Here is a 13,772-nt window from a genome sequence, read left to right as displayed (position 1 = left end):
CATTTTAATAAGGATTGCACTGAATCTGTAGATCATGTTGGGCTGTGTAAACATTTTAATGATATTAAGTCTTCTAATCTGTGAACACAGGATGTATTTCCCTTTACTTAAGTCTTCTTTAATTTTTTTCAGCAATGTTTTGTAGTTTTTAGTGAATAAGTCTTTCACTTCATTGGTTAATTCCTAACTATTTTATCCTTTTGACATGATTATAAATGGAATTGCTTTTGTAATTTCCTTTTCAGATTATTTATTGTCTGTGTACAGAAATACAACTGATTTTTGTGTGATTTTATATTTTGCTACTTTACTGAATTCATTTATTCTAATAGTTTTTTTTGGGAATCTTTTAGGGTTTCCTTACACAAAAGATCATAACATCTATAAAGAGATAATTTTACTTCTTTTTTTTCCATTCTGGCTGCCCTTTATTTCTTTCTGTTGTCAAATTGCTCTTACTAGTGTTTCCAGTACTATGCTGAACAGAAGTGATGAAAGCAGGGATCCTTGCCTTGTTTCTGTTTCTTAGAGGAAATTCTTTCAGTCTTTCACCACTGGGTATGATGTTTGAGGTGGGTTTTTCATATATGGCTTTTATTATGTTGAGGTAGTTTCCTTCTATTGTGACGTTCTTCCTAGTTAGTGAAGTTTTTTATTATGAAAGGGTGTTCAATTTTGTCAAATGCTTTTTCAGCATCAATTGAAATAATCTATTGTTGTTTTTCTTCACTCTGCTGATGTGGCATATCACACTAATTAATTTTTATATGTTGGACCATCCTTGTAGTCAGGAATAAATCCTACTTGGTCAGGGTATATAATCCTTTTAATACATTGCTGAATTCTGTTTGCTAGTATTTTATTAAAGATCTTTTAAAAAAAACAGTATTTGTAAAAAAACCAGTATTGGTTTGCAGTTTTCTGTCCTTGTAGCTTTTGTTTGGCTTTAGCATCAGCGTAATGCTGTTCTCATAAAGTGGGTTAGGAAGTACTCCCTCTTCTTCATTTTCTGGGAAATGTTTGAGAAAGATTGACAGTATTTTTTTTTTTCAAATGTTTGGAAGAATTCACCAGTGAGGCATGAGAGGCCTTTTCTTTGTAGGGAGGGCTTATGCTTACTAATTCAATATCTTACTAGTTATTGGTCTAGTCAGATTTTCTCTTTCTTTCTGATTTAGTCTTGCTAGGCTTGGCATTTCTAGCAATTTGTCCATTTTATCAAGGCTATCCAATTTGATGCTAACCATTCATGATACATTCTCTTTTTATTTCTATAGAATTTGTCCCCCCTTCATTTCTGATTTTAGTAATTTCAGTCTTTTTTTCCCTTAGTCTACGTAGCTAAGGGTTTGTCAATTATGTTGATATTTCTGAAGGACCAATTTTTGGTTTCTTTGATCTTTCTCTACTGTTTCTCTATTCTCTATATTTTATCTCTGCCTTTGTCTTTATTATTTCCTTTCTTCTGCTAGCTTTGTGTTTAGTTTGTTCTTCTTTTTCTAGTTCCTTATGTTGTAAAGTTAGATTGTTGGTTTGTTTGTTCATTCATTCCTTCCCTTCTTCTTAAAACCAGAACATTCACTGTGCAACTAATCATTGAAATTTCTTGTTTTTAATTTAAGTATTTGCAGCAGTAAATTTCACCTTGGCACTGTTACCACTGTGCCCCATAGTTTTGGTATGTTGTGTTTTCATTTTCATTCATTTCTAAATACTTTCTAATCTCTCTAGTGATTTCTTCTTTGATCCACTGATTTTTAAAAAGTGTTAATTTCCACAATTCTGTGAATTTTTCAGTTTTCCTTTTGTTACTGATTTCTAACTTTGTCCCATTGTGGCCAGAGAAGATACTTTGTATGATACCTGTTCTTTAAAATCTATTGAGGGGGTGCCTGGGTAACTCAGTCATTAAGCATCTGCCTTCGGCTCAGGTAATGATCCCAGGGTCCTGGGATCAAGCTCTGCATTGGGCTCTCTGCTCAGCAGGAAGCCTGCTTCTCCCTCTCTCTCCCACTGCTTGTGTTTCCTCTCTTGCTATGTCTCTGTCAAATAAATAAATAAAATCTTAAAAAAAACTAATGAGACTGAATTTATAGTTTAACATATGGTCTATCCTTGAAAATGTGCCATGTGCCCTGGAGAAGAATGTATATTCTGTTGTTGGGGAATGTGTTCTGTATGTGTCTGTCAGATCTAGTTGGTTTATCATGGTATCCAGGTCCTCGATTTCCTTATCCTCTGCCTGGTTGTTCTCACCATTATTGTGAGAGGGGGTTCTGAAGTCTCTATTACTGCAGAACTGTCTATTTCTCCTTCATTTCTGTCAGTTTTGCTTTATATATGTATTTTGACAGTCTGTCAATAGGTGCAAAAATGTTAATAATTGTTCTATCTTCTTACTGTATTGAACCTTTTATTAATACAGTGTCCTTCTCTGTCTGTTTTAACTTTTTTTTTTTTTTTTTAAATTTAAAGTCTATTTTGTCTGATGTCAGTATAGTTTCCCCAGCTTTCTTTTGGTTACTATTTGCATGGAATATCTTTCCATTCTTTCACTTTGAATCTCTCTGTTTTTTTGAATCTCAAGGGAGTCTTTTCTAGCCAGCATATAGCTGGAGCATGTGTTTTTATCCATTCTGCCAATCTCCAGCTTTTGATTACAGAGTTCAATTAACTTACATTTACAGTAATTACTGATCAGGAGGGACTTTTGTCACTGTGCTATTTGTTTCCCATACGACTTAGAGCTTTTGTCCCTCTTTTCCTTCATTCTTGTCTTTCATGTTAAATTGATTTTTTTAATAGTGAAATGTTTAAATTGCTTTCCCATTTTCCTTTTGTGTATATTCTGTAACTATTTTCTTGGTGGTTACCATGGAGACTACATTTAACATCCTAAAATTATAACACTCTGATTTGGACTCCTAGCAGCTTAATTTCAATAATACACAAAAACTCTGCTCTTCTAAAGCTCTGTATCCATCCTTTTTGGATATAACAAAATTATATTTTTATGCACCGTCTTCCCCAAAATATAGGCTAATAATTCTTTCAAGTGCCTTAGTCTCTCAAATTATGTAGCAAACAAAAAGTGCAGTTACAAACCATTGTTAAAATACTATTAGCTTTTATAATTGCCCATGTATTTTACTGAGATCTTTTATTTCTCTTATGGCTTTGAATTATTGGCTAGTGTCCTTCCATTTCCCCTGGAGGACTTCTGAGCATTTTCCACTGGGAAGCATCCAGTGGTTATGAACTCCCTCGGCTTTTGTTTATCTGCGAATGCCTTCATTTCTCCCTCACTTCGAACAATGGCTTTGCTGGATATAAGACTGTTGGTTGATTTTTTTTTTTTTAAGCACTCTGTATATACAGATCTCCCCCACTCTCTGAAAGTAGAGCATTCCTGTGAAACCTTTTGTAAGCTGAAAGTGTATAAACTAAAAAAACAATTGAAGCATTTTATAAAAGTGAAATATCTTCTTTGGATTTCTTTCAGTTAGCTAAAACAGGTATTAGTGTTGGTCCTTCATAAAAAGTGAAGTGGTATAAAGGAAACTTTCAGAGAGTGGGGTGGAAAGCTATATTGGCCCACTATCTTCTGGCCACCAAAGTTTCTGATGAGAAATATACTGAAGATCTTAGAGAATCTCTTGTATGTAGTGACTCATTTCTCTCTTGTCTTTCTATCTGTCTTTGGCTTTTGAAAGTTTGATTACAGTATGTCTTGGTGTGGGTCTCTTTTATTTCAGCTGGGCTGCCTGAATGTTTATATTCATGTAATTCCTCAAATTTGGGGAGTCTCAGCCTTTATTTCTGCAATTATTCCTTCTGCCCCTCTCTTTCTCTCATCTCGTTTGGGGACTCTAGTGCATATCTTGGTCCACTTGACAGTGTCCCACAAGTCTCTCAGTCTCTGTTTGCTTTTCTTCAGTCTTTTTTCTTTCTGTTCCTCAGACTTGACACCATCCTTTGTCCTATCTCCAAGTTTGCTGATTCTTTCTTCTGCCAGTTCAAATCTGCCATTGAATCTTCTAGTGGATTTTTCATTTAAATTATTGGCATTTTTGGCTCCAGAATTTTTTGTTTGTTTGTTTCACTTTAGGTTTTCCAGCTCTTTATTTATCTTTCCATTTTTGCTCACATATTGTATTCTTGGCCTTCTCCATATCTTCTTTTAGTTTTTTGAGCCACTTTAAAGCAGTTTTTAAAAAGTCTTTGGTATATCCCCTTCTTTTTCTGGGACAGTTTCTGGTGATTTCTTTCTTTACTCTGAATGGGCCATACGTTCCTGTTTCTCTGTATGACTTGTGATTTTTTGTTGTTGTTGTTGAATATTGGACATTTGAATCTAATAATGTGGTAACTCTGTCCCTTTCTTTCCCAGGATCTGCTTTTTGTTAGGGTTTTTGTTTATTGTTTTCTTGATTGCTATAGGCTGTCTCTGTGCTGACAATCAGCCTGAGATGTAAACTTAAGATCCTGTCAGGTCTTTTATGAGCCATTTCCCGGGCATGCACTGTCACTTTATAATTCTCTTTATATGTAGTTTTGGAATATCTTAGTTTAATGTCTGGCTCCCCAAAGGAAAAAAGCTAAGAATGAAGGAGGTGGGTAAGGAGGCTAGCCCTTTAGGTCCCCTGAAAGTCACTTTAGCATGCAGGGAGCTTGTGACAAAGCAACAATAATCACTGCCTTTTTGTCTACACCTTTGGATTCCGATGTAGCAGAGGACAGATTCCCAATATTTGGAGGCCAGGGTCCTTTTTGCCCACTCTAGCTCCTGGAAGCTATGTGCAAGCTGTTTCAGGAACAGTACGCTGCTACCTGCCATGTGGCTGGCGTGGGGCATGAGTAGCTCCCATTATGCTAAGAGCTAAAAGTGACTGAAATTAACCACAATTTTCCACCTAAATCTTCCTCTGGAAGTTGCAAGCCTTCAACAAACTCAGAGTTCCAAAGGACTTACATCAGACAAATTCTGCCGGTACAACTGTTGTCCAGGTGAGAGACAGATTCCTGGTGCTCCTTATTCCACCGTCTTCCCAGAATCCTCTCACTTAATGTTGTAATTTCTTAAATATTTTATAATGATTTTATACACAAAAAGATAATTAAAAACATTTAGAAATGTGGTGCCTGGATGGCTCATTTGGTTGGGTATCCAACTCTTGATTTCAGACAGGTTGTGATCTTGGGGTGATGGGATCTAGCCCTGCATCAGGCTCCACACTTGGTGCAGAGTCTGCTTAAGATTCTTTCCCTCTGTCCCTTCTCCCACTCACACTCTCTCTTCTCTCTCTCAATCTAATAAATAAATAAATAAATAAATAAATGTTTTAAAAAAGCATCTAGAAATCACTTAACTTTAGATTCTGTGTTCAGAACCTACGAAGAGTTATAAAGGCATTTTTACTATCCATACATGTAAGTGGGTATGGATATGTGTATATGTGTGTGGGCCTGGGAATGAAAACAAGTGTGATTATTTAGGGCTCCCAGCTTGAATTCAGACAAGGAGGTAAATTAATCTAAAAAACACAGACAGTTGACTTATTCCCTACAACTATTATCTGTAAACCTGAAGGTGAATGATCTGTTATAAGAACCTGAGGCCCAGTTATCAATGTCACTTTAGGAATATAGCAATATTTCTGCTCCTGATTAGGGAAAATTCCAGGGTTAGTTTTCTACGCTAAATGATCACAAAGCACTTTGGGACTCCCTATTCTCGGTCCAGTGTGTTTTTGAAGGAATCTGATGCTAGCTCTTCGTACCACAAATACTCACTCTTCCTCGTGGACACGGCCTCTACTAAGGGATCTTCAAGGAAGGAGGGAGACACACTGCTGCTGCTGGTTGACTTGTGTAGAGTTTCCTCCTGAGAAAGGTGGGGACAGAGAAATAGACTCCTAAGACATTAGTGCTTTCATGCTAATAAATTTTACTACTACAGATTTATTTCAGTGTGAGGCACCAAATTATGTCAAAGGTTCAAGGCAACTAGAAGACCTAGAAGGTATCTTAAATTAGACAAGCCTGGATTTGTGTTCTGGATTTGTCCCTCATTAGAGTGATATGACACAACAAGTTTCTCATCTTTCATCATTTGGTGTTTAATACCCTCTTTACACTGTATTATTGGATCAGATGAGAAAATATGCTCAAAAATGCTTAACACATTACCAGGCACATAGTAAATGGTGGTTAATATCATTATTAGAGAAATATTTAACACATTTATAAAAGTAATAGATTAGTAAACTGCATGAAGGTAGATGCTATGGGCCTCATTCATTGTTGTCAGCAACAAACCTACTGTTAGTAAGTGATGAATAAATACTAATATTTATTGAACAGATGAAAATAAACATTTCATAAAATATTGTATGAGTCTAGAAAAATGTCTACATTATGCAAAAGAAATTTTAAATTTCTATTACCAATCAGATGAGACCGTAATTTGTTTCAGATTATACCAAGATGAAGTACAATATTTACTCAAGAAAAACTTATTATCTACCATGTGAATGAGGATATACATGAACCACATGAAAACGTATGTCTATAATATCTACAGAAAACTGCTAAATATTTTTAAAAGTGGAAGAAAGAAAATTATTTTAAGATATTCACCTATGACTATGTGAGAGAAATCATGAAAATTCTCTCCGACCTACTTATTTAAGGTGACTTTGAGAACTCACTTAGCCATTCACAAAAAATAGCTTTACCTAAAACCTACTGCTAAAAGCACTGGTTTCACGCAAGCTACCATACAAAGGATCTGGTCAAAGGACAGGAGATGAAAAAAGGCTGTAAACCACACAGTTCCAACAAAGAAGGTCTGAACACTGACCTCCCCATTCCTGGTACATACCATGAAGAATAAATCAAGCAATGTAACCAAAGCCCCAACCCTGAACATGGTGTAGAGGTCACACAAATCTCCAGAAGAGCTAGTGCGCAACTAGAATGCCCTCCTTCTGCCTATGGAAGGCCAAAAGGAAATAAAAGCCAAGAGTATCTCTTAGGAAAAGAAAAAGGAGCCATACACAGTAGTCCCAAAAAATTATGAGGGGAGTGCCACCTTGATTTTAATAGCAGAAACCGCCACACACCACCTCACATACCTTAGCCCACCTTCCCCAGAAACGTTTTTTTTTTTTTTTTTAATTTAAAAGATTTTATTTATTTATTGAACAGAGAGAGAGAGATCACAAGTAGGCAGAGAGGCAGGCAGAGAGAGAGGAGGAAGCAGGCTCCCTGCTGAGCAGAGAGCCCGATGCAGGGCTCAATCCCAGGACCCTGGGATCATGACCCGAGCCGAAGGCAGAGGCCTAACATCACTCTTCCTTGGGGACACAGCCTCTAAGGGGTTCCCCCCAGAAACATTTTTAAAGCCCAATTTTACAGAATTCTGAGCATGTACATGTTCCACACCATTCCTCTTTACTGTTCTGACTTGCTTCCACTGTGAACAACGAAGAGCCCATCCTGGGGCAGCCAGGTGAGTGCAAGTTAGTTAGTAAGAAACAGATAAGTGGTGAGGACACTGGCATGGTGCAAGGCCTTTGGGATTTGCTCCTAGAAGCAGTTGGGGGGTCCTCTGCCCCTGCATGCCCACCACGGGCAGCTGCACCCAACTTCTTACTACTTGAAAACTAGTCTTCGTTAGGCTCAGTTCCTGGCCCAGGGGAATCACAAAGACACTCAGAAGGTACCAGGGGACTTGGGAGATCAGATCTCCTCAGAGAGAAGTCAGTGGGTGTGGACTCCTACTCTGCTTGCCCCGTCACGTCCATTCCCTCAACTAAACACTTTCGGCCTGGCTGGAGGATCCTGATGGTCTCTGATCTCTCAAACGACTGCCAGGCCTGCTCTCTGAAACTTGCTTGTTTGTATTGTCTGATCCAGTTACTAGTCTCTGACACTCACTAAACTAGGCCCTTTCTAGTTCTACATCCTGACCAGTGACTCAACCAGGTCCTTGTTGGAACAAGGTCACTTCTGGAACTCCTACTGCTCCTTCACTGCTGCTTTGCTCCAAGGTGGTACTGAAGGCTGCCAGACCAGAATTGTCTCAGAAACCAGTCTGGGTGATTAAAGAATAATTCCTTAATTCTAACTTGGATGAACATGGAGTGGTTGGAGCCAGCAACCACGACAACAAACAGAAGCCGGGAGGCTGCCTGTGTGTGTTTATTGTGTCTGGCAGGCCCTGAGAGAAGAGGGAGGCAAGGATGTAATTTCATTTTACACAGTGGAGATACACAATACTGATGCTGTAGACAAAGGGCTGGAGAGAGAGACTTGGGAAGCACCAGCACCCTAAGAGTTTCTGGAAAACAGACAGGACATGCGAGATCTTCCTTCAAAGGGCAGCAGGGGAAAGATGAAATCTGGAGAAGCCTAGCAGAGTTTTCTTTTGCAGACACGTCCATTGGTATTACTATTACCAAAAGAACAAGCTTCACTATGGGTAGGTGTGTGCGTGAGAGAGAGAAGAATCCATGGAAAATATTTTTCTTTTTCCTTCCCCAAAACAAAGGGAAATATCCTAAAGATAATACGTTTGCATTTTTTTTTTAAAGATTTTATTTATTTATTTGACAGAGAGAAATTACAAGTACACTGAGAGGCAGGCAGAGAGAGAGAGAGAGAAGGAAGCAGGCTCCCTGCTGAGCAGAGAGCCCGACATGGGACTCCATCCCAGGACCCTGAGATCATGACCTGAGCCGAAGGCAGCGGCTTAACCCACTGAGCCACCCAGGCGCCCCTACGTTTGCATTTTTTAACTTATTTTTAGTGCCATAATCTAAGACCATACAAATATTTCTGAACTTATTCTATCAACTATGACCACTGTACTGGTTTTTCCTGAAAAACAGTAAGTAACCCACTATTTCATTTCCTGCTAAACAAATGAATTTCAATCCCAACTTTATTGACTGAAAGATGGGAAGAGATTAAGCAACAACCAAGGCCACATGGCTAGTAAAGGAGGTCAGAGAGGGCTTGCACTCTGAATGTGGAGTCAAGAGGTGTGAACCAGGCGGTCATGGGACTCACCTCAGAGTCAGAGCTGTCCAGCTCAGCCAGGGTTGGGGCTTTGAGGAGTTTCTTCCGCTGCAAAGGCACATGCTGTGCCGCACTCAACCCATTTTCTTTCGTTTGTGATGTTAAACCTCCATTTACCATCGATGATTCCACAGCAGTCTTTGGAGATTCAGGGGTAGTTACATCTGGTAAAAGAAAGGCAAAAGCTTACCTTTTCTCAAGCTAAGAAAGGTCATCAGTAGACCAAATGCACTTTCCTAAGTACCTGCACTTGGGAGCACAAACCACACAAGCCAGGTGACATGGCATTTCCATGTCACACAAATAGAACACAGAGGCTTGATATAATAATGCCTAGGTATATAAAAACATTTTTGTTAGATATTAACTGTCAGGTTAAAGAGAACATTTACATGAATACTAGATTCACATTTATACACTAGAATTTAGAGCTGGAAGGAATCCAGATAACCGACTATACCTTCTTAATCTTGCAGAGACCCAGAGAGGCTAGTTTCACTTTATAGTCTCTGAAGAACTAGTGATGGATGGACCAAAGTGGTGGCATACACAAAGCCATAGCAGGCATATGACTTTAAGATTTGAGAATGGTCTAATTTAAAAATCGAAATTGTGAATAATCTATAGTTATATAAACATGAACACAAAGAACCTGGGATACGTTTGCTTTGATAAAGCTGATTTAGATGATCCAGAATTCAGATCCGGGTGCGAAGGCAATACAACAGATCAAAGAAATGTGGCAGCAGAGTACAGAGTATGCAGAGCACAGAGCCCAAAGTACGCAATGTATGAGTACAGAGCATGGGGTCTAAAGAGTATGTCATACAGCACAGAGTATAGAGAGTACACAGTACTCTCACAAAAGGTACACAGAGCACACAGGACAGACTATGGAATATACAGGAATATACAGTACAGAGTATAGGAATATATAGGATATAGCATACAGTACAGAGTATAGGACAGAGTATATTTTTTGTAAGTGAAGGAATTTATTTTGAATATGTATATTATTCATTCAATTTAATTTTTCATAGTGCATAGCTATGTATGGAAGTTTACAGGGAGAAATAAACATTAGAAATACCTAAGGATGGAAGTATATAGGCAAAGAAGACACTCAATACATACTCGTGAACAGGCTTAGAAGCATCACAGGACAGTATCCATTAGGAAAAAATGACAGCCACGCAAAAAATCTATCCAAATCACGGGAGGACAATGCAACCAGTATAAGTTATAGCTTATACTAGACAGGACAAAATTATCCGTGTTCTTTGGATTGAAAACACAATATAAATAAATATGGCTTAGTTTTTACGTCCAAGTCACAAATCATCTATAGAAGTAACAAGTGTGGATGTTGCATGTGATAAGAAAACATTAAAGGCCATAGTATATAATCTAGAGTATGTAGTACAGAGGGGAGTACAGTGAATACAGTACTACAGGGAGTACACAGAGCATAGTGTATACTGTATAGAATAGAGACTAGAGACTAGAGCACACAGTATAGAGTACAGATCACAGAACACACAGAGTGTGTATAGTAAGTGGTATAGAGTATACACAGAATGCAGTATATAGCGCGCACAGAATACAGAGCATAGAGTATACAGAACAGTGTACAGACTACATATAGAGTACAGAGTACAGAATATATAGTACAGAGTACAGACTAGAGAGTTCAAAGCGTAGAGTACAGAATACAGAAGAAGAGTATTGAGTACATAGTACAGGGAACAGGTTATAGAGTTTAGAGCACACAGCACAGAATAGAAAGTACGGAGTATATAGAGTACAGAGTATACCTTACTATAATGTAAGATGCAGATGATTTGGGTTCAAAGTCTAGCTCTGCTGCTACCTGTCTGACCATGAGGAAATTGCCTAACCTCTTGTTTCATCATCTGTAAAATGGGCCTAACAACAGACATGGGCTCCTTTTGAAGATGAAATGAACAAGTACATATAAAAATACTTACTCAATACTGTGTGTACTAAAGGTAACACACAATAAACGTTGGCAATTACGGACACTGATTTTTACCTCCATTGGTAAGTAAATCGAGGCCCAGGGAGACTCAGCCAGTCACCCAGCTACCGTGTGGTGCAGGTGATATTTGATTCTTTGTTAGTATTGATTCTAAAGGCCACCTTTTTGCCCTTGTACCCTGTACTCACTCTTTCAGTGCAAGTGGAACCAATTTTCTTCAGTATTTCAAATGATGTGTCAAACACAAAGTTTAAAACTAACAAATTAGAGCAATTAAAAGCAAAAAAAAAAAAAAAAAAAAAAAAAAAAAAAAAAAAAAAAAAAAAAAAAAAAAAAAAAAAAAAAAAAAAAAAAAAAAAGAAAGGAAAAAATTAAAGAAGTCACTGCATAATTTAATTTACAGACCAACAACATGAAACTGATCTTTGCACATGGAACAAGCAGTCTGTGAAACTCCTGTGGTTGAAAGTAAAGGGTACACTAAGCATGAAAGTGAAATAAGATAGGAGGGAGGGAAGGAAAGCACTATAACTGCAGTTACTGTAAAATACAGCAGTTTCCCTCCCAACATACAATTTTTATACACTTGCAGTGTAAGCGGTGGATTTCCAGGGAACATTCAGTGAATAAGCATGTTCTAGTATAACCTTACTTGACATTATTAAAATAACCACATAAATTATTATAAATGATATGCATCTAGTTTAATATTTATACTTTTTGCTATTAGAGATCAAGAAGGTCAGAGCACATGCCCTTGTGAATGAGAAGAAAGGGTCTGAGTAAGCAAGGAAGGAGGGAGGAAAGGAAGAAAAGGAAGATGGGCAGATCTGTCAATCGTTTATTTAACACAAATTTTCATAAAAAATTTGACAAGACATGTGTTACTTTTCTTATTACCCTTCCAGATGTTAAACAGCTATAACAAAAATATAACTGGGGGGGACACCTGGGTGGCTCAGTTGGTTAAGCAGCTGCCTTCGGCTCAGGTCATGATCCCAGCGTCCTGGGATTGAGTCCCGCATAGGGCTCCTTGCTCGGCAGGGAGCCTGCTTCTCCCTCTGCCTCTGCCTGCCATTCTGTCTGCCTGTGCTTGCTCTCTCGCCCTCTCTCTGATAAATAAATAAAATCTTAAAAAATAAATAAAATCTTAAAAAAATATATATATATATTACTGGGGGGGGCGCCTGGGTGGTTCAGTGGGTTAAGCCACTGCCTTCGGCTCAGGTCATGATCTCAGGATCCTGGGATCCAACCCCGCATCGGGCTCTCTGCTCAGCAGGGAGCCTGCTTCCCTCTCTCTCTCTCTGTCAAATAAATAAATAAAATCTTAAAAAAAATATATATATATATATATAACTGGGGGAGAGGCTGTGCTGAGGGGGACTAAAGGGCAAAAGCAGGAAGTTTTTACACAAATTTAAAGGTTAAAAGCTTTAAATAAATCTTTCTTAGGGGGGTGTAGAGAGCAGTAGGCTGCCACACTTCACAGAATAATTGAGAAGTTCTCCAGAAAGCAAAGAAGGAAAAGATTAGGCTAACTGATTAATTTCTATTCAAGAAAAAAGGTAGTGTTCAAATACAGTATTGAAGCATATTTTAAAAGATCTTACTCTATAGTTATTTTATACACTTCCTATAGAATTGCTCATGTTGTTGTAGGTATTAGGCTTTCAAGAGAAAGCATACAGTTAAAACACACACATCTTTGTCTCCTCTTAGCTGCCCAGATTCCAGTTCAGTTGCCCACACTGCAGGTACCATAAGAAGGGAAACCATTGGCTTTCTGAGGTGGGTCTCATGTTTCCATTCCTCCAAGAGCTTCCCTATGGCTGAGACCACTAGTAATGCATGGAGGAATACTGAAAGTTTTAATGGTTATATATTTAATGCTTCAGAAAAAATTATATTAGATGTGTGGCTTTATGGATGTTTTTCCTTAAGAAAATTTTTAAATAAAAGGTCATTGATAGTATATTAAAATAATTTAAATAATGCTGGAGGAACTTAAAGCCTGGCAAAAATCTGACCTGAAGTTTAGGGAATACTGCTGAGTGACTGTGGCTGTCGTGAGTTCATTTCATTCTCAATACAGGAGATTTGAGAAATGACCCAATCGCTCTCTACTTGTCTGAACACTACTATGAAGTTGATAATTGTGTTTGAGCTCATTGACTGAAACTGAACTCTTTGACTGAAATAATAACCTTGTACTGAATTCAAAGCTTTGAGATAAATGGAGTTGATAAAAAATTATGTAACAGGTTTCAAGATGATCTTCACATTTAAGACTAAATACTGTGTGTGATTTTACCTCAGACTATATATTTGTAAAAGACTCAGTGGAACTTATCTTTAAGAGAAATTTTTAAGTAGTTTGATTACTAATAACTTTCTGTTCCAATGAAGAAATCCTTATTATTACTTCAGTGTATCAAGTGAGAAAACAAAGGATTTGACTAAGACTTTATACTTCTATATAAGATGGAATGTCTTCAGAAAAAAACGGTGATATTTATAAATAAGCAAAAACATTTAAGATGCTAGATATGGCTTCAGAAGTCACATACCTCAGGTTCAATCTAAAATGCACAACCATGATATTAAATACTTTCTGTAATATCTTTATATATGTTAGATTCACCCAATTGCTGCCTTACTTGATTGGAGGAAATATGACTGTGATAGG

General features: G+C 37.7%; 1 protein-coding gene across 4 annotated transcripts in view; it reads right to left on the bottom strand.

The window, feature by feature from the left end:
• Positions 1–13,772, bottom strand: part of SPIRE1 (spire type actin nucleation factor 1) — a 187,856-nt gene that overhangs the window by 19,027 nt on the left and 155,057 nt on the right. For all 4 annotated transcript variants that reach the window (XM_059409150.1, XM_059409151.1, XM_059409152.1 and 1 more), the window contains 2 exons: positions 9,076–9,248; positions 5,794–5,884 (listed from right to left, as the gene is read on the bottom strand). In XM_059409150.1, the coding sequence (XP_059265133.1) occupies positions 5,794–5,884; positions 9,076–9,248 (264 nt within the window). The remainder of the gene's footprint in view (positions 1–5,793; positions 5,885–9,075; positions 9,249–13,772) is intronic.

Source organism: Mustela nigripes, chromosome 8 (assembly GCF_022355385.1).
Source record: "Mustela nigripes isolate SB6536 chromosome 8, MUSNIG.SB6536, whole genome shotgun sequence".
Lineage (NCBI taxonomy): Eukaryota > Metazoa > Chordata > Mammalia > Carnivora > Mustelidae > Mustela > Mustela nigripes.
The sequence above is the reverse complement of the archived record's forward strand: the minus strand, read 5'-3'. Positions and strand labels throughout refer to the sequence as shown.